General features: G+C 40.6%; 3 protein-coding genes across 7 annotated transcripts; 1 reads left to right on the forward strand and 2 right to left on the reverse strand.

Moving 5' to 3' along the window:
- The first annotated feature begins 34 nt into the window (after nt 1-34).
- LOC146569832 (protein regulator of cytokinesis 1-like) lies at nt 35-7,666 on the forward strand. Of its 3 annotated transcripts, none has more exons than XM_085282468.1 (14): nt 41-243; nt 1,086-1,218; nt 1,308-1,430; nt 1,548-1,781; nt 1,858-2,028; nt 2,112-2,261; nt 2,374-2,521; nt 2,619-2,755; nt 2,845-2,940; nt 3,720-3,866; nt 3,980-4,090; nt 5,688-5,795; nt 6,183-6,292; nt 7,213-7,666. In XM_085282468.1, the coding sequence occupies exons 1-14, from the start codon at nt 233-235 to the stop codon at nt 7,244-7,246; spliced, it is 1,713 nt and encodes a 570-aa protein (XP_085138594.1). In that variant the 5' UTR covers nt 41-232; the 3' UTR covers nt 7,247-7,666. The 3 variants fall into 3 exon arrangements, with proteins under 3 accessions (XP_085138595.1, XP_085138594.1, XP_085138593.1); XM_085282467.1 differs by having other exon boundaries at nt 42-243; nt 6,183-6,359; XM_085282469.1 differs by lacking the exon at nt 6,183-6,292 and having other exon boundaries at nt 35-243.
- LOC146569833 (ubiquitin-associated protein 1-like) lies at nt 6,608-11,137 on the reverse strand. The gene is made up of 6 exons (XM_085282475.1): nt 11,019-11,137; nt 10,789-10,939; nt 9,626-10,273; nt 9,358-9,528; nt 8,165-8,266; nt 6,608-8,079 (listed from the first exon to the last, which is right to left on the reverse strand). Exons 2-6 carry the CDS (start codon nt 10,909-10,911, stop codon nt 7,945-7,947), a joined length of 1,179 nt encoding a protein of 392 aa, XP_085138601.1. The 5' UTR covers nt 10,912-10,939; nt 11,019-11,137; the 3' UTR covers nt 6,608-7,944.
- A 762-nt stretch (nt 11,138-11,899) lies between these two features.
- LOC146569834 (ATP-dependent clpX-like chaperone, mitochondrial) lies at nt 11,900-22,586 on the reverse strand. 3 transcript variants are annotated; one of them, XM_085282459.1, is made up of 16 exons: nt 22,512-22,586; nt 21,639-21,677; nt 21,088-21,163; nt 20,226-20,386; nt 20,002-20,116; nt 18,413-18,567; nt 18,140-18,299; nt 16,969-17,010; nt 16,162-16,338; nt 15,887-16,051; nt 14,871-14,959; nt 14,440-14,604; nt 14,040-14,339; nt 13,596-13,688; nt 13,400-13,506; nt 11,900-13,278 (listed from the first exon to the last, which is right to left on the reverse strand). In XM_085282459.1, the coding sequence occupies exons 1-16, from the start codon at nt 22,569-22,571 to the stop codon at nt 13,188-13,190; spliced, it is 1,995 nt and encodes a 664-aa protein (XP_085138585.1). In that variant the 5' UTR covers nt 22,572-22,586; the 3' UTR covers nt 11,900-13,187. The 3 variants fall into 3 exon arrangements, with proteins under 3 accessions (XP_085138585.1, XP_085138587.1, XP_085138586.1); XM_085282461.1 differs by lacking the exon at nt 22,512-22,586 and adding an exon at nt 21,878-22,474; XM_085282460.1 differs by lacking the exon at nt 16,969-17,010.
- Between the last annotated feature and the right edge of the window lie 706 nt (nt 22,587-23,292).

Here is a 23,292-nt window from a genome sequence, read left to right on the forward strand (position 1 = left end):
TTTACAAGTTCTCTGGTTCCGCTCCACAGCTATTTCCGCTTACGTCATTTCACCGGCCAATCAGAGTCCAAGCATTGTTTCGGTCCAAATTTCAAATGCACTCGACAAACGAACGAGCAGTCGGGCAACTACACTGACTTTAACCTAGATTTTTTTATTTGAGGAGTCAAAAGACCGTCTGCAGGAACAGGACGATTCTTTTTAAAACATTTCAATTGTCTGCGGTGGCGAAATGAGAGTGAGGTTAGTACTGAATATAAATATAATTCTTAGCGGTTTATGTAAGTTGTGTTCTAAACTTGCTGATTAGCTTTAGCATTTAATGTTAATTGTGAGAAAGGTCGCACAGCCTGTTTCACACATTGAGACGGAGCAGTCGTTAGGTTATGCTGTCATTACTATTTGGGTTTTTTTGGTCACTCATATTGTTCAGGATTAGGGATACCACGGATATGCTACGCCGTCTGCAACTATTTAAATGTTAGTTTGCTCGGTCGATGGTGGAAGGGCTGTTGCGTCTGGTTTTGCGGGTGCTAACACAGCTGTTTCCTGTCTGGTTTTAAAATCCCTGGCTTACTGTAGTATAAAATAATATACTTTTTTGTTTACATTTTGAGTAATTGAAACACTAGTTAAAATATCAAAGTCCTGCTAACGTACAGGCCGCCCCCCACCCACCCCGAGGGCCACTTTGAGTCAGGAAAAACCCAGTGAAACCTGTCTGATTTGATTGTTAGCCCCGAATACACACCCGTAACCTCTGTGTACACCAGCTTATTTTATTACAGTATCCACCACACTTTACACTCGGTTACCCTGAACCTGTGAGCGGATACGTTTTTCCGTTTGATGAGCTCTTGAACTTTATTTTTACTTCATGAAATTAAAATTTTACTTGTATTGCGTTGTCATGTTGTATTTTATTTCATTGAAATGTATACCTTTCTACTTTTTTATGCCATTTTGTTATGTTTTTTGTTTGTTTTTTGTATTTAGCTTATTTTTGAACTGCTGCAACAAAGGAATTGCTCAACTTTTGTGGTAAAGTGTATCTTAACAAACTTGAGGATCTGGTTCTCTTCCAGTGAAGTCCACGCTGCTGAGTCTGTTGCCTACCTGAACAGAGCCCTGGTCAGGTTGCAGGATATTTGGGAAGAGATAGGGATTCCTGAAGAGCAGCGCCTACAAAGAACCAATGATGTTCACAAGCACATTAAAGTGAGTTCTGACACTGGTGTACATTATGGTACCTTTTGGCCTTGTAGGACTAATCATACAATTGCCTCTTTGGTTTTTCTTGCCTTCAGGGTTTGCTGGACCTCATGATTGCAGAAGAAGAGGAGCTCAAGAAGAGAGTACTCAAAAGTATAGAGTCTTGTCGCAAGGAACTCAGTATTTTGTATAGTGAGCTTCAGATGGCCCCTTTTGAGGTATTTACATTTGAGAAGTGTGTCTGAGTGTTTTTTTTTTTTTTTTTGTTTGTTTTTGTTTTTTTATAACCAAAAAGACGATCTGTGTTAGGCCTTACCTTTTGGATTTCTTTGCAGGAGGAGGATGGCTGCAGCATGTTGCAGATGGAGAAGAACTGCCGCACACATCTGGAGGTGATGAAGGAGCACAAAAAGCAAAGAATGGAAGAGCTTAAAGGCCTCATTGTCAAAGACCGAGAGCTGTGTGATGTTATGTGCACTACCCCATTTTGTATCAACCAGGACTCTGTTCCATCATTGACACAGCTAGAGAGCTATCGGGCCTACGTTGATGATCTCACCAAAGAGAAGGTGTTTTTGATTTTCTGTTTGTTTCTTTAATATTACAGTTTTTGCTTTTGGTTTGTAACCTGTCTCGTCACTGCAGGAGCATCGTCGCAAGGAATTTGTGAGCATCAAAAAGGAGATCATTGTATGCATGGATGATCTGGAGCAGCAGCCAGAGACGAGTTTTGAGACTGATGTGATTTGTGAGGATGAAGAGGCATTTTGCCTGTCGAATGACAACATTGCTGCTCTCAAACTCCTCCTCGGTCAAGTGAGTTTGTGATCTTTCCTTTTCTAATATGATCCGTCTATGGTATTGCATAGAATAACGTGGGTGATTTCTTCTTCTTCCAGTTGCAAAACCGCAAGGCTGAGAATGAGCTCCTTTGTTCAGGTTACCGCACTAAGATCCAGGAGCTCTGGGAACGGCTTCAGATTCCCCAAGAGGACAGGGAAATTTTCTCAGAGCATATGATCAACACAAAGAAAAGAAACATGGAAGCGGTACAAACCTACCTTTTGATTTATAATTTTAAATAATGTGTCTGTTTACTTTCCACCCAGATCCTCTAAGCCCTCGTAAAAGGTTCTGATAATGTGTATCCTGTGTTTCTAGCTCCAGGCTGAGGTCCAGCGTCTAGAGGTGCTGAAAATGCAGAGCATGCAAAGTGTCATTGAGGCCATCCGAGCAGAGATCGCCCTCCTATGGAATAAATGTTTCTACAGCCCCGAACAGCAACAAGCTTTTGCTCCATTCCATGATGGTGAATGTCTGTTTTAATAACGACTGCTTTATTTCAAACATATGCACCAAAGGTCACAGAGGGCGTTACTGTTCTGGTACATCTTTTCTTTACTCAGATGATTTCACAGAAGAGCTCCTCAATCTACATGAGGCTAAGATCACGACCTTGAAGAAGTGTTATGAGGACCACAAAGATCTCTTTGAGGGAGTCACTAAATGGCAGGACAACTGGACGTTGTACTTGGAGCTTGACGTGAGTGCTGTCTCTAAGTTTTTTGTGGAAGCTTTTAAAATGCTTATCTCTGGGCATGGTGACATGTGGCTGTATGCTTCCCCTTTTAGAAAAAGGCTAATGACCCTTCAAGATTCAACAACAGGGGTGGGAACCTTCTGAAAGAAGAGAAGCAGAGAACTGACCTGCAGAAAAGTTTGCCTAAGGTGAGAATTTCTATGCTGCTTCAGTAAAAATAGCATTACTGTAAGCAGATGCCAGCCTGTAAGATATTCTCTTAGAAGACATTTCAAAGATGTCATATTGGATGAATTGGCAAATAAAAGGAGATGAAGAAAAACTCCATTGCTGTATTGCAGGTTTTGTCCAACAGATGGGGATATTAAATGACTGTCACTCTCTGGTTCAGGTGCATATGTCTGTTCATCAAAAGCATTTCAGAAATTGATGTAATCTGAAAGTCCACTGTCAGTGCAGAAGCTGTTAAAAGGGAATCGGCTGAGCTCTACTAATCCAAAAATGCGCATTTTGCTGTTCAAAATGGGCTTTATTTAGATAGCCTAGTCAGGGGACACATGCAGCAAAGGGCCTCTGGTGGGTGGCCCTGCATTTCTGCCTTGCAATCTATGGTCAACTGTATATCGTGTGAGTTCAACTGCTTTGGGATTTTCTCTGGAAAAAGAACAGTTCAGAGCAAATGATTAAATGCTCAAAATTACTCTGACATTATGTCCGTGATGACTGGATGTAATCTTTCCTACCTTACTTCAGGCCCACACGGTCTTTAAAAAACCAGTTGAGTGCAGTTTGAAGCCTTGAGTTTTGGCTCACAGGGATTTTTCTCACATTAGACTCCCTCCTCATTATTAAGTATTGGTATTGTTTCACAGTGGTGTCTGTTTGTTTTTTAAAGTGTACATATAAGAGAAGTAAGTGTAATAAGGCCCCTTTTTGTGACAACATAAAAACTTATGCTTGTTTTCAGTTGGAAAAGAGTCTGAAAGCCCAAATCGACGTTTGGGAGCAGGAGCATGGCAAAGATTTTCTGGTGAATGGACAGAAATTCCTCGATTATGTGCAGCAGCAGTGGGATCAACACCACAATGAAAAGGAGAAGGAGAAGCTTGAAAGGGTATGTGAGGTTATTGCTGTGACACACTCTGTCGTGACTTTCACTTCCCTGTAGCAGTAGTTTTGCCAGTGCATTTTTTTTTTTCTTTAAATGCATTGTTCTTTGGAAAATAGCAAATGAAGAAAACTAAGCAGATGCAAGAGGAAATGCTGTATGGAACGATGGTGAAAACCCCGTCTAAAAGGCGGATAGGAGGGACTCCAACACCTGGAAAAATGAAAAAGGTAAATGGGTAGATATTTCTGTGGTTTTTCTCAATCAATCAAAGCTTTATTCGTCACATGCAGGTTGCCCTGCAGTGAAATGGGACCCCCCCGACCTTACACATATAGCACAAACATTACATGGGGATACAGGTCGGAGATTGGTAGAATCAGAGAAAAAAACATTGAAATGTACACTACAGTGGGGAAAGTACAAGAGGGGAAAAAAGAGACCCCTACTCATGCTGTGCTTCCATGGTAGGACAGCATGAGAACAGGAAACAAAAAAACTCCTCTGCACAAAAAAGCACATAAATGTCCACAGCACAACATTGTGAAGACATGACAAGCCACAGGGGTGGGTGGGGGGTGAGGAGTAATCCGAAGCGAACACAGCAGCCGCCCTGCACAGCGCTACCATTCCAGCGCGGCACACAGACCCGCCGTGTTCCCTCGCAGGAAACAAGCATCGAAGGCGTTGGAAAGGGAGGGGGGATGAGTGAGTGCCTATCAGTGCAAGTGTATGTGTGTGCGTGTCCATAGTTCAGCTGAGACAGTGTCCTTCGGCCTATCAGGCTAAGTAAACAGTCCTCCAGCCAATCCAGGTGTCCTTGCATGGGATGGGAAGAATAGCCGTAACACAGTCGTTATCAGGGAGTGATTGTTCGGCTCCAGCCTTGGGCCTGCAGCTGGCGCCGTGATGGGGATCCGCAATGTTCATGTTGATTTTGTTAATTTCCATGCGAGCAGCCCAGGAGAATTTTCAGGCTGCTCTTTAACACTCCGACGCTGGTCTCTCAATCTCCCGTTGGAGAGTCGCGAGCCTCCCCATGATGGTATCAAACTTCTGTTCCATGGTGTTATCATTCTTTTGATTCTGAGACCTCACAACTGCAGTGATCCGTTCCGCGATGTTTTCCAACTGTCACTCAAGGGTCTCATTTTGAGCAGGCCTCTCTCTGATGTTTCCCCCCATACGCTCAATGGTGTTGTTTGAGCCTTCACAGCAGCTGCAAGCGTCTCCAAGGTGTTGACCATATTACGTTCGTTGTGAGAGGTTGCGCCTCGTTCCATTTCGATTCCAGCGGGCAGCCTTGGGGGGGGGGGGTTTGAACAGCCGGTTCCGCTCTCTTATTTCTCCAATAAACCAGGGCTAAGCCAACTCCGATCAGCATGAACCCTGTTATCACGGTTCCGAATAGATGGATATCTTCAGCGTCCTCGATAGACAGTCCCGCCAGGCACATGATCCTCCAGTTCTGCCACCCGTCCATCGTGTATCCGGCAGGGAAAGTCCCTCCAGGGCACTCAGGCTCTCCCGAGCCCAGATTTCTCGTTGAGAAAAGGGTGTCAATAGCATTCAGAGACCAGTTGATCAAATCCATAATTCTCTTTTAGGTTTTAGAGAACGACAGTGTGAGGCTATTCCAGGGAAAGTAATGCACACAAGACAAGGACATAGGCTAAGTAGGGAAGATAAGGGTGAGGAGGAGAGGAGAAAAGTGCGACCGCCTTCGCTGAGAGCTGAAGAAGAAAAATATTTCTGTGGTTTTTCTGTAACTGTGTTAATGTCAAACATGAGCACTGACTGAAACGCCTGTGTGCCCTGTCCACTCAGCTCAATGGCACCTCAACTTTCTCCACTCCAACCAGCTTCCTGAGTTCAGGCCTCAGTGGGACCATGTGCCTGTCGTCCACCCAGAAACCACCGTTGTCTGCTAGCAAGGTATTGTGCTTCATGTTGTTTTTGACAGTCAAACCATCAGGATTAGATTGGCTTGTTCAGTATCTTAGACAGGTTTGATCATCATTATTTTCATATTGAAACGGTAAAACCTCTTACATTAGTTTGTATCTAGACTCAATGTTGGTCAACGTTTGAGTTTAGTGTGCTCTGAATATGATGCAGACGTTGACACTGATAATCATTCTACCCAACTAGTCAAGTCCAGTGTCGTTAACTAAGATAAATATACATAATATCAAATGCATTATTTTGTATGTCAAGATATTGGACACGGTGAAAGTGCTCATCTGTCATAATGTCCTATATAGTCTTTAAAATGAAAGGGCTTGCCAAAACACATCATCATTCTAGTTGGTCTCATTGTAGGGTCTTGGCCTGCGAACCCCTGGACATGGAAAGGCACCCCGTGCGCTAGAGCGAAACAAGGAAAATATCTCCCACCTTAATAGAAACACTCCAAGTGGCACACCACTAAGGTCTCAGGATACTCAAGATCACACCTTCACCTTTAACTCTATTGCTGGCTCCTATTCGGAATTTGCGGTAAATGGGGTTTTTACATCTGTTTAGTCAACTCAGTGGTAAAGATTATTGTAAGACTAAACATTTGGCTCACAGTTTAAGTTTACCACCAAATGTACAACTTATTTAATTTCTTGCTATGTGGGTGTACATGTATTTTATAATGCAGATGAAATTCCCACATTATGCAGTTGTGATGCAAAGAAAAAGCTACAAAAATCATTTATAACATGATGACAAGACTTTAAGAAACAAAGCTGTCTGCCATCTTTTAATGTTTGAATACATTTATTCCAAATTTCGTCATACAGTCAGCAGTAATTAATATATAGAAAATGTTGATTATTTGTATTGAGATTTACACGAACCACCACCTTTTACATATAAGTATACATATAGTGTTTGACACATCCACTGGGAGAGCGGGCAGGGGGATTGCGTCAGAAGGGGCAGCCGGCATACAATCAAAGTTACTGATTCATCCACTGAGGCAACCCCCTGTTAATAAAGGGACAGCCAAAAGAATCTGTCTACAATGAATGTATAAATTTAAAAAGTCAAAGTACACTAGGTCTTATGAAAAAAATATTGAAATGGCTACGGCCCTGTGCTATAACTAATAAATAAAAAAATAAAAAAATCCTGTCATGCCAAAGTTTCAATGACTTATTTGTCTGAGCTGCAGCTAAAACTTTCCACCACATGACTCAAATCTGGTCATCATGAGGTTAAAGGTTTCCAAAGTGAATACATCTACTTAATTTGTCATGTGAGAAAACCATGTTGATACACAAATATTTTACCTTTGATCTTTTTTTTTTTTCTTCTTTTTTTTTTAAAATATGAAAACATTAATTTGGACTGTTTCTTACAGAGGGACCTCACGAAGTCTTCTAAATCGAATGTAAAGTCAGGACTGCTGAACTCGACTGTCAGTCATCAGTGATGGTTCAACAGAGCTGCTCTGGCACAGAGGGTCGCCCACCTCAGGGGTAGTTTGGTGACACAATGAACAAGAGGGAACTTCTTACAAAAAACTGTAAATATTTTGTCAACATTTCTCTTTATTAGAATTTTTTCCAGGGTTTCCTCTGCTCTTTGCATTTCTCTGGCATTTTAAAAGTTTTACGATGTCTTTTTATTTGATCCTATTTTGGCTTAGATTAAATATTATCTGTTATCTACGGCACTACTGTTTTACTAAATTGGAAAGTGGCACCATGATTTTCTTTTTCGAGCTGGATTGACAGCTAATTTTGCTTATCAGAAACCAAACATAGGGTGGTTTTATTCTTTTCTTTAACCTGTAAATAAACGTTTTAAAAGCAGTTTGTTCTCTGTGGCTATTATTTTCCCATCATTCCTGCCCCTAATTTTTCAGCTGAACATGGTTTTACTTCAGCTGAGTGTAAGCCAAAACGCAGTATTTGATTTCAGCCAGAGGTAAATCCTTGCCAGAGTTATCATTGTAATTGTAAAGTATTGTTCTTTCTATAAAACTATAGGTAGGGGACTGGTCTGGAGGAACTGAGCTCTCACGAGTGCTCTTCTAGTGAGTGGATGTAAAAGTCCTTCCCTTCTTTTCACTGGAAATGTGATGACTTATTTAAGCCATGCGTGTCATGAGCTCCTCAAGAGCCCTCTCACGGTGATTTTCATTAACAAGCAGCACTTCTTTGATTGCGCTTTGCTGGAAGCCCATCTCGTTAAACTGAGCCAACAGGCGTAGGAACTCAGCAGCCTGGAAAAAGAAGATATTGTTTTGCTCCTTCACGTCAAGGTACAATAGTGTGTGACAGGTGCTGACTTGGAAAAACTGGATTTACCTTGCTTTCACAGTTCTGAAACATCTCCAAAGCCTCTTCCACCTGTGCTTGGTCATAACCCAGCTGACACAGACGATCACAGGTAACCAGATATTTTAACACCTGTCGATAGCAGAAAAAGCATGAATTTTATCCATTTCTGTGTATAATTTTATGAAGTCTATTCATTAACGTTTGGGAATGTGAATACAGGATATAGCTTGACCTACATACTATTACTTTACAGATGTTGTTGAACTCATTAGATAGGGTTCCTTGCTCTGTTCAAAAATTTACACACAGAGGTGAAGTGCCTTTGAATATTTTACTTAATCTAATTGGATAGAAGTATGGACAGCTTTGAATTGAGGTGTGCTGAGCATTTATAGAGATACTGTGAATGTTTACCAATCCAGTTTTACATGCCAATCTGCCTGGAATGACTGAGGATGGATCATTTACATTTGGTTGGATGCTGTAGAGTTGAGACACAGCTCATTTGGAAAATAGCTTAATTTTCAGGAGACCATCCAAGACCGCGTGGCTGGGCTTCTGTTCATCTTTAAAAAGGATACATGTCTCAAGTTTGCGCACGTCTTTCAGTTTTTCAATGGAAAGCTTGAATGTCTTCTGTAATTTTTGGAAAGGGGCAAGCTAGCCCTCTATAGATGTCTCCCAACTAACTTATACCCTTCTGCCTCCAGATTTTAAACACACAGTCCTCCAAACCTGGACTGAATGATTGATTGAAGCATATTGGGGACTCGACATATACCTTGGGGCCTTTCAGTAGTAAGAGCACCTGAGGCCAGACTTGATGCCCAGTGTCTTTAATTAAAATACAATAGCATATATCTTATCCCACCACTCATAACTGTGATGCTGGGCTAACAAAGAGACAGATACCATTCATGCTCACTTTCACACCTATGGCCAATTTAGATTCACATATTAACCCAACATGCAGGTATTTGGACTGTGCAAAGAAGCCAGAGAACCCACACAGGCAGGAGAACATGTAAACTCAACACAAAAGGCTCCAGCTGGCTAGTAGATTTGAACCTTCTTGGTGCTAACTACTGTATCACTGTGCCGCTCTATCCTAAAAGTTTTAATTTCGAGTCAGAATTTACTCAGTCAGACTTAAGAGTTCACAGTTTCGTAGAAAAATGCAATCATTAAACGGCATGTTCTAGCCCCAGTGTGTTACGTACCTTTTCAGGGCTCCTATAGCCTGTCTTCTGCAGCGCCAGAATAGCTGTTCTTAAAGGGTAGCCTTTCTCAGTGATTGTTTCAAGTAACTCTCTCTCTTCCTGGCTGAGGGCTGTCAAAAGCTCTGCTGCACAGTCGAAGAAAACCCCCCGAGACACACCGCTCGTCAGAACCTGATGATGACAAGGGAAGACCAGGCACAAATAATAGAAAACAGCTTTACCTGCTTCAAGTATTATATTGTTATGTGACGCTCTCAGAAAAACCAACCTTCTTTCTGCGGTTTTTTAAAACAGGCCCTGCAGAGGAGGGTCGTTGTTGCTGCCTCGGTGGGGAAGGTCCAGCGGGTGGTGTGTTTTGGGAGAACTTCCTGCCTGAAGAGCGCTGCCTCTTCTTGATGTTCCTCTGGCCCTGAGGGAGCGGGCTGGCTTGCTGTGATCTGTGCTGCTCGAGCACACGCAGAGGCTGTCTGCACTCTTGGGGAGAAGACGTGCCCCTGTGACCTCTGAAACACTGAGCTGAGCCAGTCTTACAGTTGTGAGGGGAAGCAACAAAGTGCATGTCTTTGACTCTGGAGATTGGGCCTTTGAGTGAAGCGCTCCGGGGCCGCTCCCTGCAATTGATGAGGTGAGGGGCATCTTCAGTAGAGGACATTTCATTGTCCTCATGATAACCATCTTCATCATCAGAGTCAGATACGAGGAACTTGACGGTGCGATGGCGCAGCCAGTGAGCGTCTGCAGAGTTCAAGCTGTGGCTGCGGGGCCGAGGGTTGGGGACCCACTGATCGCTGCTCCTGGGAGTGACTCTGTGACTCTCCTTAGGGCTGCTGAACATCAACCAGTAAGGTGGGCAGGATGGAGCCTGGCAGACTGGCTGCTGGCCAGTTAAAATCCATCTCTCCAGGTTGAATCCGTACTGCAGAAAAATTATAAAGATTTGGAGCATTAGCCTTTTCCACAGCTGACATTTACAGGTGTGGAGGTTACTAAAAACCGTAATAACTGTGTAGTATTCAAGTGTGGACATGACCCTAAATATACAAATTTTATCATACAACCTGTGCTTTTCTTCCAGGGGAAAAAGACCTATACCAGTAATGTTAATAAGGTGCAATTAAAAACCATTTTCAACTTCACAGTAAAAGCCCAATCTAGCTTTTTTATTTGAACTTAATCCTTCATTACAGTGTGCATATTGTTTCAGGAGAACATTGTCTTCAGCACTGTTTAAACTCTTATTAGAATCTGTAACTTCAGAAGTGCATTAAAATGAAGAAAAAAAAAAAAAAGCTTTGCTAAACTCCAAAACTCAAACCCTGGATTTTAAAGTAATTAAACTGAGAAAGTAAAATTGCAAGCAGATACTGAACAAGAAAGAACACACAGGCTCTATATTGAGAAATTTTTTGAAATGTTTTTTTAATGTTTGACCTCAGTTTCCTTCATTATCTGTCGGCAGTCTGGTAGAGTAATGTCCGGAGCAGGCAACAGCTGCATTTCTTCCTCCAGTGGACCCAGCTCGGTCTGAAACGGGACATCTTCCAGCATGTTCATCACCACCAAAATGTTTCAAATCACCAACCTGCATCAGAAGACATGAAGATCTCCTGTATCTTCAGCTTTAAGTTTTAAAAGAAAGTTTTACCTTTTGACATTTTTACCTTGGTCAGATATGTTCTTCCAGGTCCACGGTCCTCTGAAACAATCGGCAAGTGTTTGGAGTAAATGACTCACAGACAGCAGACGCGATAAACCCCTTCGCCACTAAGCCTCTGACATCATTGAGTTTGTTTACCAATACCTCAGGTGCCTGCTTTAACCTCCTAAGACCCGAACTCTTAAACGGCATGCATTTTTAATTTCTCTTTGATATTTGGGCATATTAGGGCCCGATGAATGTAAAAACAAAGAATTACCAGATTTTCTTTTTTTTAACCTTATTTTTGTTTTTAGAAAAATAAGAGCCACAAATGAAGATATTCGTTTAAAATTTTAGAACAGTAGCAGTATAATGTCCTCGTAAGTGGATATCAGGCCCTTGTAGAGCAAAATTGAGTATGTTGGTCTAAATAACCCAAAATGTGATGTCCACATATGTGGACGCCAGGTCCTAGGAGGTTAATCCCACAGTCATACAGCCATTAGAAATATATCAAACAAACATATCAAAATTAAACCATGTAACACCAAAACATATTATACATATTATATTTTGAAAAACAAATACAGTTGTCTAACATTTATAAGTATTATTATTAAAACTTCACTATTTTATCCCTTTCAGCAGATTGTATCATTTTCCATCTGTATTCAAGGCCACACTAAAGACTTTGTACGGACACTTTGTGACTTTCCTGTGTACTAGGAGGAGGATTAGGGAAATGCTGAGGTATCAGGAAACAAAGCACAGCACAATACTTTCCAGAGATTAGCTGATTACATAAAGGTGACAGCCTAACAGTGCATCGCAACATTGTGATGTCTGTTGCATTCATTTATTCGCACCTCAAACTTAAATGAGAATGAAAGAACAATTAAAAAATTGTACCGAGATATACATTTTATTTGTACACTTTAAACAATCACAATAAATTTAAGATTCACAATATTTTGGGAGTAGGGGGGTACAGGTTCTGTAACAGACCTCTGAAAACTTTAGTAAAATAAAATGAAGCTTCAAGCAAAGGGGGGAACAAATCTAGTTTAATCTAGTTTGAAAGCACAAACAGCATTTTAAAGACCGCAGCAGCATGGTTCAGTCAGAGCATTTAAGTAGAGGCTTGATTACAGACGTGTACTGAGGTACCATTTAGTAACAGGATATTACATCACTAAAGGTAAGGTGAGCTTCCAACAACCAACCAGGCAACCACAAGGAAAATAAAAAATATCCATGCTGCTCTGAGGGGTGTTTGACAATGCAGGTTTGGAGAGGCAGCCAGCATTAACAGGAAAGAGAGCATCTGAACACGGTTCAGTTTTTATAAAACAAAACTTCAGAAGCTATTTCACTGATACTTCAAAGTGACCCGGCTAACCAGCTTTGTGAAACAGCCCTCTGTGAGACAGGTCTGTAAGTAAACACTTATACATTCCCTAAAAAGTGTGCTAAAGGAGGAAGCCAAAAACTGAAAATAACCATTCTGGCTGTTTAAAAGGTCACCATTGTGTCTCACCTGCTGTAATTAGTGTGCTGGTGCATTATACCTCACAATATGTTTTAATAATTAGAGGTCATGTCATACAAACTGCTTACAAATGCTACCTAAGCAGCGTGCCTAAACATTTACAGCTGATTTCACTGTGAGCACCATTATTACAATGGTGGTAAAGGAAAAAGAAAACATCAAAAATATTGATGTGCTCATGGAATATGATGCCCTGATGAGGCATCAGCTAACATGTTAACATCATATCGGGTCTTTCTTTTCTCAGCATCCCATGTTTGCAAGTGTACAGTATGATCCCATAATTTCCATTTGCTTCCCTTGCCATTACAACCCCTCACTACAAAAAGGAAAAACAAACTAGCTACAAATATTTCCATGAATAAAATTTCATTATCTTTATATAGATAAAATGTTAACAATCCCCAGAGATTGAAATATTTTAAGGTCCACCCTGTGAGTGCACCACTATAGAATCTACATCTGATGCACAGGACCCAAGGCTGTTACACTCTCTTAACTTCATCACAAAAACCCTCCCCACCAGTGTCCACAGCTTATTCGTCAGGGGCTTTAATAAAAGAGTTGGTACCAAACTTGGTATCCAAAAGGTTCATAGTGATCTAATGATTTGCGACAGCGTGGCCTTTAGGGTAAAATGGTTCAGTTGTTAGCAGCGTCTGCCTGCCTAGGCCAGTTGTCCTCCTCGATGCCAGAGTCGTATTCCTCTTCTGCCGAATCCTTGGCAGGAGTTCTGAAATTCAAATAAAGGATGCAGGTCGAGTTTCAGTTACTGAGTCGCCATGTACTCTGTGTAAGAAAACTGATCTCTAGCATGACCCATCTACCCCGAAACTGTGAGGAGAGGTACTGACCTGACATATCTGGGTTGGGATTTTCCTTGGACAACATCTTTGTCCAGCTCAACAGCCATGATGTCAGAGTGGGGCACCTCAAACATGGGCTCAAGGAGGAGTTTTTCCTGTGCATAAAGACAAGTTTTCACTTTACACCACACCACAACAAAAAAATAAAAACCTAAGTTTGGCACCTTCTGTAAAAATCACATACCATGATGGATCTGAGGCCACGAGCTCCAGTTTTCCTCTCCAAAGCCATTCTTGCTATTGCCCTCAAGGCATCCTGAGTCACATTGAGATCACACTGAAACAACAGATATTGACCATTTAATTTTAATTCTAAAAATCAAGTCATTTAAGTCACAAACACAAATGTATTATGTTTCTGTACATTGATCTAACAAAAGAAATAGAGGCTGTGTTTAGAGAGACATGATTTTTTGGTACCAGTGAAACAAGAAAGTACATGCATCAGATTACTCTCTGGAAAGTGTTTGTATTATAAATAAAAGGACTGTGTGCAGATATTTGAGAGGACACTGCTGTATTTTGACTCAAGAAAACCTTACTGTGCAAACACAGCAGCCCAAATATGAGAATGTCTACCTCCACCACCCACACAGCGTTGCAGCAACTACAATATTAGAACTCCTACTTTGTCCATGCTGAACAGAGCCTGGTACTGGGGCACTACAGCATTGCGTGGTTCAGTCAAGATCCGGACAAGCGTGTCTTCATCCAAGCTGTGCAGAGGAACGATAACGGGAAGACGGCCAACAAACTCTGGGATCATTCCAAACTCAATTAGATCCCTGGCCTCGACGTGCTTCAGCAGCCTGTCCTTCTCCTCGATCTCTGCTACGGTGTCTGTCTCGCCGCTGGTATTTGCCAGATCTGCAGCAGCAGCTGCGCGGCGCCCTTTCCCCAGGTTAGAGGGAGTTCCAAAACCCAAATACTGGACAGATATGAAACACAAGGAACATTTTAAAGGCAGGAATAACAAACAGGCTGAACACCTGCTGGCGTGCAATACATCTGAGCCTTGTCAAGTTTACCTTTTCATTCTTTCTTCTGCTAATGATTCTGTCAAGTCCATTAAAGGCACCAGATGCAACAAAGAGTATGTTTGTTGTGTCGACCTGCACAGTTTCTCCTCTCAGTTTCCTGGAGTTTTTCTCAGGAACGTTGACAACTGTACCCTCCAGAAGTTTAAGTAAACCCTGACAGAGCAGAAAAAGTGAATGTAAGTCTCAGTTGACCAATACAGAATGAAAAGGACAACAAACAGAAAACCGCAAGGTCATAAATGTAAACAAAATCTGTCTGTGTTCGCACAAAACAAACCAAAAAAAAAACCTGGACTGTCCTAAAACTTTAACAAGGAGGAATAAATCGAACATATGATCTCTAAATTAAATAAAAGTATAATCAAAAATAATTTGTTGCAGCCTTTAAACAAACTGCTGCATAAAGATTGCACACTAACCTGCTGAACTCCCTCACCACCCACATCTCTCAGCTGATGGATTCCAGGAACACTGCCAATCTTGTCAACCTCATCCAGAAACACAATACCTGCACATGAAACAGGAGAACAAAGCTTAATGTCTTACAAAGACACTGCCTGAGACACTTCTTGTCTTTGATGAGCTTTCTGTGGATAACTGCTTAGTATTTTCTTCCAATTTCATGCTTTCTGGTGCATACACCTCACCAGTATTCATGCTGAAAGCTTGGAAACATGCAGTGCAGAGTACAGTGCATGTGTAAGCTAACTTGTTAATTTAACCTGAAATCCAATTAATTTAAACCTGTTCCTCTTCTTGTCAGTATATTCAACATAGTAAAGCCATAAACACATTCTTTAGCACAGTAAAGGATGCAACATGAAAAAAAGCATTCTAGTTTTTAGATGTGTTGTAGCAGAGTAATTCAGTAATGTATATGAAAATGAAACAGCATTAATCTTCTCAATGATTAAGCTTCACAAAGTGATTTTCCATACAAGAGTCCTATGGTACCATTTTAATTTGTTTATACTCTAATCTTATCTACTCCCAGTCCTCTAATCTAATTACTACTGAGTTTTGGTCTCGCAGTTGAGGCCTTGTTTTTATAAAATACCACTGTGATTGCTTTCTTTTAGGGTCACCATAAATGAATCTGTAAATAATCAGGTACATTAATTTGTACAACAATGGTTTGTATGGTAAACATTGTGACATTCAAATATTTTCTCATTAATCCAACACTTGTCTTAATTTTAGGTAATGATTTGAGACTTCCTATATCAAATGAAATATTATTATTAATTGCATGTTAACATTAAAGAAACAGTTGGGTGGATGTGAGGGGGAGGAACGAGATTATGTTTGTGTTAGATACTGCTGGTGCTTGCTGCTTGTGCTCAGTGTTTTCAAAACAGGCAGTTTCTTACTTAGTAAACATACGTATCATTCTGACACTGGAAACTCCTTCTGTAAATAAAGTCCCTCTGCCCACCTTGCTGTGCTTTTTCCACTGAGTAGTTGGCATCTTGCAGGAGTTTGGCAATAACCGACTCGATGTCCTCTCCCACGTATCCAGCTTGAGTTAGTGTGGTGCAGTCGCAAATTGCAAATGGAACATCCAGACAACGTGCCAGTGTCTGCGCCAACAATGTCTTTCCTGTGAAAATTTATGTGAATCATAAAATTGTCTGGAGAAGGACATAATACAAACACATTGCACAGTGTATCTGACAGAATCAGCTTAAAAGTATTACAAACCAAACTTACCTGAACCAGTTGGACCAAGCAGAATAATGTTGCTCTTCTCCAGTTTAATCTCAGTGTGTGTAGAGTCCAACACTTCCCCACCTCTCCTTTCCTGAGGTGCCTGTTGGCTCGCCTGCTGCTGCATGGACGCCCCGAGAGCATTTCCATGAGGGCTGATTCCTGCAATCTGCAACAGCTCTGGAACAACAAGCCAACCGGACAGGTCACCTCATTACTAAAAAGAACTGTAAAAACTCTATGCTTCATAAATCACTAAAATGCAATGCAATGATGTAATGGATTCCTTTGAGTCACTGTTAGACAAATATGCCATTCACTGATCATGAATGCAACCATTTGTGTAGAGTAACAGTTCCCATACATGGGCTAAAAATACACACACCCTGTTCAGTGTCACTGTGACTTACTGAGAACAGCTCAACTAAAATTAGCAAACATCTGAAAGTCGGTCAAAGGTCAACTTCATCTGCTTGTCTGGTCTGTCAATCATTGAAAAGTGTAATTTTACTGGTTCAATTTCTAGGTTTTATTTTATACAAAAGGTCACCGTTACAAACTGGAAATATACCCTACTATCTGATGTTGACAAAATGCCTTAATCATTTTAGTTCAAAGTTCATCATTTTTTAAATTGGACACGGCCATAAATGCATAAAAAATGTAATCTCTCTGAAAAAGGCAAAACAAACCCTTGACTGTCACAGCGGTCTGTACACTTTGGCATTTGCACAATTTAAAAACAACAAACTGCTGATTAAGTGACTTCAAAAGTGCTAAAAGACAACAGCGAGTAGGACAGTCACTTACTTGTGAACCTGTATTCATCCTCTCGTCTTCTCATCTCTAGCTCTACAGGGAGAGGGTGAAAGTGCTTAAATCAATATTAATACTAATATTGCTATATTACCATTATAACATTATCAATGCAGTTGCTGAAAAAGAGCTTTATGAAATCATATGATAAATATTGAACAAATGCCAAATAATACAGATTATAACTTAAGGCCACAGCTGTAACCTCTCTACGGTTATTTGTAAGGACGTTTCAAGAGGAACCGTTGATACTCTTAACATGCAAATATTAATATTGTTTTCAATACTTAATATTGGGGGTGGCTGTAGCTCAGGTGGCAGAGCAGGTCAGCCACTAATCAGAAGGTTGGTGGTTCAATCCCAGGCTGCCTCCTGGCTGCATGCCAAATATCCTTGGGCAAGATACTAACCCCGTGTTTGCCTACTGGTGGTGGTCAGAGGGCCCGGTGGCGCCAGTGCCCGGCAGCCTCGCCTCTGTGAGTGCGCCCCAGGGCAGCTGTGGCTACAATGTAGCTTGCCATCGCCAGTGTGTGAATGTGTGTGTGAATGGGTGAATGACTGAATGTAGTGTAAAGCGCTTTGGGGTCCTTAGGGACTAGACAAGCACTATACAAATGCAGGCCATTTACCATTATTGTTTTCAATGTGGCAAACATTAAAGTCTGCTTATTTATTTTGATATTTGCATGAACACATTTCAAAGTGAAAACTTGCATGATCATATTTTGTTAATTTATTACCAGCTTATTTAAATGAGCTTTGCTTTTAGGACATACTGTTGCTGTGTCCAAATTCAACTTAGAATTCACCAATTCTCTACTCCAAGTTTGACAGACATTCAGCACAGCCTATTTTCACTTTGAGGTTTAGTTTTGAAATCATTAAAAAAAAAATTTTTTTTAAAGATTCATATTACATTTCAGCTCTTGTTCATTTATGGATCGTGTTTCTGCTTTTAAATGAAGACAAGAATTTCACACAAAATTTGACTAAGCTCGGCACTATCTACCAATACCGAAAAAGGACTTTCATAAGCTTTAAAAAATAAATAAATAAATAGATAAAATCAAGTATGGTTTCCATCAGACAGTAATGGTCGATATTATTTGAAATAAATCCTTAGATGCAGAATGATGCCGTGTCTGCAGAGAAGACTGACACTAACCACGAGGTGTTAAAGATGGCTGTTTTTCCACCTCCACCTGCTGTCGGCTCCCAGAGGGGATGTTATTGTAGATGCGCTTATAGTGATTATACACAGCAACTGCCAACACTTTTTTTGCATAGGACTGGCCAACCACATACTTGTCAAGATAGGCATATATCTGGGAAGGAAAAAAAAAAAAAATCTTTCACAACAGGAGAAAAACACAATCAAATTCCCAATCGAATGTTAAAAGCTTGTTTTGACAAATTGTTTCCTGCTTCAGTTTCTTACCTTCTTTGGAGGTGGAGGAGGTTTCTGTGCAAATGCCAGTTTCACTGCCTCCGCAGCAGATTCTGGCTCTTTGTTTAGCCCTTTCTTAGAGTCAGTTTCAGACAGCACCACGAAGAAGTGATGACATTTCTCACATTTGACAAATCGTGTTGATGCTACAAAAAAAAAAACAAAAAAAACACCACATACAGTATTAAAGACATTTTTAAACCAAGCTGAAGTAATTTTTAAAGACACTTCAACATAAATTTATGCATTAATCCCACTGATGCTGAAACCTAAACTAAATATGGAAAAAGTGAAAAACTGCACCTTATTATGTTTTTGATCCTTCGTTGTTTTGAATACTGTTCAGCTTTGATTACCAATAACAGTCAACACATGCTCATTTAAGATCCAGTTAAGGACAATCACAATCTAACACATAACAAGCAGTTCTCTTCATCGCATGCATTACAGGCTTAAGAAAATAAACTCCCCAATAACCCCATCAGATTTCCTGTAGCTGCTCATATTCATTTCCTCTGTAAGCTATAGATAGTTCATGAATATTTCTGAGATGTGTTGACTGACTAGTGTGGTGTCGACCATCTACCCCTAGACAACAGGAAAAGCTCAACATTTTCTGCATTTGTTTGTCTTACTGAGAAATAATGAAAACCCAGATATTGATTTTTCTTAGGCCTTTGTTTATAAAGACCTTTATTACCTGCAACTCAGGTTTTATCCTCCTAACTGGAACACCTGATTCTCAAGCTTTTATTTTTGTTTTAATTTGAGCATCAAAACAAACCTCCACCTTTTCCCTGTGGTCTATAAGAGGATAAATTGTTAAACAGCTCACGAACTGTACATCATAAACCACTTCTCTGTCTGGAAAGTGTATTGTAGATTTAGATTGGCAAAAATTAATAAAGCAGGTACAGCTGATGTAAATGTGATTTTTAATTGATAGTACTCACTATGATTGGCCGATTTAAAGTCAGAAAGTCGTAAAAACAAATATACCAGCCCCTCTTGGTTTAAAGCAATGAGTCAAAATGTTTATGTGGCACCGCAAACTCTAAAACATTCCTGAGACAGCAATAAAACCGACATTACACAGTTTATATCCACATCTTTATTTTGACAAGCTGTGCCAGGAAAATACTTGAAGTGGTGGTTTGTGGTGCACTATTCATCTCCTGTGTTTACACTAGTGTTTATAGTTATTTCCATGCACAAAGGTCTGTGTAACAGAGAAATATGAAAGTTGATGTTAACATGTTTTAACACTAAATCATGAATTTAAGTGACGTCTAATTCATCTTTTTTTCTCCCTGCTCATCATCCATGTTGAGAGGAATCCAGTAACAGCAACCATTTATTCAGCAACCATTAGTTTTCTAGCAGTGATAATACCATGTATTTATTTATAATCAGTTTATTTACTTTGGTTTGTTTTTTTTAACAACTGGTAAACAACAACTTTATATCGTAAGAAAACATCTGGGACACAAACATTTCCACAACTGACACAACATGACATGACATCATTCAACAGTTAGACCATTTGTAAATAATTGTTGAAGAGTAATATGTGAACTCACATACAAAGGTCTCTACATGTGTGCAGGGGTCCCCACACTTAGGGCAGCGTAGCTGGCTTCCACCCTTACCCGATCCTCCGGAGCCAGACATTCTCTTCCCCTCACTGAGGCTCTTCTGTGTAAAAACAACTGTGTTAGCACGTGTTAAATTAAAGTATTATCATCCACTGCTTTAACTAGGTTGTGTACGTCCACATTTACAAAATGTTGCAAATAAAGATTACCTTTCCACCATCACTTCCACCATCCTTGGTTGTCCCATCTTTAGAGCCATAACAGACAGAGGTCTCTGAAAACGACCTCACACGTACTCGAGGAGGCAAATGAGTTTCTCGAAACCCGTGACGACTCAGAAAAAACAACTGAATCCGAGAGCACGACAGTCCTGTTAAAAAAAAAATTTAAAAATTTAAAAAAAAAGCAACATCCCTTTAGATTTCTATCAGCCATAAGTCTGAAAACTAATGACATTTACATATGATTTTAATTGCGTTTTCCTATACAATGCATAGTGTCCTTAGCATTAATTTTGGGGGAAGAGGGCATAATATTTTCACTTAAATTTTCTTTTAGTTTTCAATTAGGCTTCACGTGTGTCTGGGAAATGGGCAAATAAAGGTTAAAAGTAAAACAAAAATGTTTTTTAGAAACGTTTAAAGATTTAAAAAGGGGCATTTTAACAACATGTCTAATATTACATGTTATAAGGCTACATAATGCATAAATACCATAATACCAAAGACCATATTTCTATTTCATGTATATTATTAAGAGCAGTACTTCACGGTCTGATGCAAGCATTGTATTTACATGGGGTAAAATCGCTCCTTATGTTTTTGTTGTTTGTCATGAAATCATATGTATTGTTGGTCTAAAATCTGAAATACGAAAACGTAGGTGATGTGACAACATTGTCCTAACTTTAGCTTCTAAACTGTCATGAATTACCTTTTTACCTCCTGTTGACGTTAGCTACAGAACTGTCATAACAAACAGTAATCTAGGTCAGCTGGGGCCCTGATTCCACAAGTTGAAGCAAATAGCTCAATGTCATGCAGCTTAACGCAGCTGTCTTCCCTTTCGTACCTCTGTTAGCAGTGTTTAGGAACAACCTGGCAGCCGAAGCACATGGACAGGACATCTTTTCTTCTGTCTCAAACTCCTTAAACAAGCAAAAAAGTGTCAAGTTAGCATCGTGCAGCTAACAGACTGCGCTGAATAAGACAGGCCGGTTTAACGCCTCAATACTCCAACGTCACAGTTAGCATTAGCACAGCAGCTCGTTGACGAGACTAGATAGTCGCCACTACAGTCTAAATATTTACACTGTACACCACACGAAAAGGTGTTGGTATTTTAAGCTATCACGCAATGCTAATGCTATAAAGGTACCCTTTATGAACACTCTATCTAGTTAGCTTACGTAAATAGGTAACTGTTAGCTTCGCATGCTAGGCCTTAACAAAATTCACTAAGCGTTTTCTTCTAGAGGAAATGACAAGCAGCCGACGCTGCAGAGCTAATAGGCAGAGTGACTCCTAAGAAAAACAAATTTGCAGGTATCGTTCCCAGCTTATTTAAAACTACTAACTACGAAACACAAAGCAACATTTAACTAGCTTTCCAGTTTTACTCACAGTGCGCGTTGAAAGCAGTCGCGTCTTGACAGCCCCTCTCTGAAACACAAATTTGATAAATCACTAAAGCTTCTGCACGTTTGTTACAGCTAGAAAGGTCAGTGTGTCATGCTAATGCCACAGTGCCTGTTACATGGACTGAAAAGTGTCAACTTCTTTAGACCGTTATTTCACAGGTGTGACACGAACTAAAGTGATGTAACGCCTGCTGTTATGAGCTAGGTTATTAGGTTGGTTACCCGGCTAGCGAACTAGCCTTCCCCAAAGGAAGCGTTAAAAACAGTGTGCAAGGTGTCAGCAGCATGGTGGATTCATTCGTGCCAGAGCATTCAAAACCCATCCAGATATTTTGAGATCTGCTCAAACATAGCGCGATTCGTGGTGCGTTCATGACAACATAGTAATATGCAACGTTAACAAAGATATTGTGAAATTAAGTTGCGTTTGGTAGTTAAGGGACATATCACATCTAGCATTATAACCTGTTAACAGTCGTTTCAGTCACACTTTGTTATTTGATAGGCTCAGTTCAGATTCAGTATGCATTATTATGTAGAAGTTTAACACAGCCTTGGTACTCATGAGAGTTAGTTTGACATTTTAATGCATGTGATGAGATGAGATGAGATGAGATGAGATAGCCTTTATTTGTCAGTTGCAGGTCTTTTGCCCACAACCGAGATGACAGACCTTGCCGACCGTACATACAATACAAACATCACATTGGGGAGACAGGTCAGGCCAGGTAGCGAGGGAAAAAAAACATTGAAATGTGCAACACAAAAGGATAATACAGGAATGCACAGGTATCAACACACCATAACACAATAAACACAGACAAGCAACATGGGAAAGAGTTCCAGTGTGTACACCTGATCTGGGACCGCTGCAATCTCTCGACTGCGCCTCCAGCTGACCCGATGTCCACATCATGGGGGAGGTAAGCGTTGGAGGTGGCGTTGGATCCGGGGTAGGGAGGGTGATGCGTCAGTGAGTGCTTATCAGTATCAGTATGTGTGTGCGTGTCCATAGTTCAGCTGAGACAGTGTCCTTCGCCCTGCCAGGCTAAGTAAACAGTCTTCCAGCCAACCCAGGTGGCCTTGTAGGGAATGGGAAGGAACAGACTCAACCAAGTCGTTATCAGGGAGTTTTTGTTCGGTTCCAGCCTTGAGCTCTGGCCTTGAGCTCCGGCCTTGAGCCCACAGCTGGCGCCGAAGGGGTAGCCGCATTATGATGGTACTTGAGAATTTCAAGCTGTTTTTAACACTCCGACACTGGTCTCTCAATCTCCCGTTAATAGCTGCGAGCTTCTCCGTGATGTTATTAGCCGTCGATTCTGTGGTCTTGTCACTCTTTTTTGCTCACATAGCAGATTCTGAGACCTCACGACCGCAGCCAAATGCATGTAACTTTAAACAAAGAAAGAAATGAAGAAATACTCTCAGAAATATGGGCTAGGTTTGACATCACCCGTGTTATTGGCAAATATGCACTATTTTGTCTTTGTTCTTGATACTGTGCAGTGTTCTTGTTAATTTGTGTATTTCCTGTTGCGCTATCCAATAGTGTTTGCGATTTTATAGTTCAGTACATCACTTATGGATTCTTGTGATATGTGTCCGCCTCTGTAACCCAGAGCCACTCAAAGTTAGGG

This window comes from Mchenga conophoros, linkage group LG7 (genome assembly GCF_057382185.1).
Source record: "Mchenga conophoros isolate Kocher_MC1m ecotype Shallow Benthic linkage group LG7, M_conophoros_male_GT1.1, whole genome shotgun sequence".
NCBI lineage: Eukaryota > Metazoa > Chordata > Actinopteri > Cichliformes > Cichlidae > Mchenga > Mchenga conophoros.

What these genes read in the sequence shown, in the direction of transcription:
- LOC146569832 (XM_085282467.1), top strand. An exon ending in ATGTTCACAAGCACATTAAA is followed by an intron (nt 1,219 to 1,307) that starts GTGAGTTCTGAC and finishes TCTTGCCTTCAG; the next exon opens with GGTTTGCTGGACCTCATGAT. An exon ending in TTCAGATGGCCCCTTTTGAG is followed by an intron (nt 1,431 to 1,547) that starts GTATTTACATTT and finishes ATTTCTTTGCAG; the next exon opens with GAGGAGGATGGCTGCAGCAT.
- LOC146569833 (XM_085282475.1), bottom strand. Translation starts at nt 10,911, where the DNA reads ATGAACATGCTGGAAGATGTCCCGTTTCAGACCGAGCTGGGTCCACTG. An exon ending in TAAAAAACCGCAGAAAGAAG is followed by an intron (nt 9,529 to 9,625) that starts GTTGGTTTTTCT and finishes TGTCATCATCAG; the next exon opens with GTTCTGACGAGCGGTGTGTC. An exon ending in GCTATAGGAGCCCTGAAAAG is followed by an intron (nt 8,267 to 9,357) that starts GTACGTAACACA and finishes TGCTATCGACAG; the next exon opens with GTGTTAAAATATCTGGTTAC.
- LOC146569834 (XM_085282459.1), bottom strand. Translation starts at nt 22,571, where the DNA reads ATGATGTGGACATCGGGTCAGCTGGAGGCGCAGTCGAGAGATTGCAGC. An exon ending in GCTTGGTCCAACTGGTTCAG is followed by an intron (nt 16,052 to 16,161) that starts GTAAGTTTGGTT and finishes AAATTTTCACAG; the next exon opens with GAAAGACATTGTTGGCGCAG. An exon ending in GCAGAAGAAAGAATGAAAAG is followed by an intron (nt 14,340 to 14,439) that starts GTAAACTTGACA and finishes ATATCTGTCCAG; the next exon opens with TATTTGGGTTTTGGAACTCC.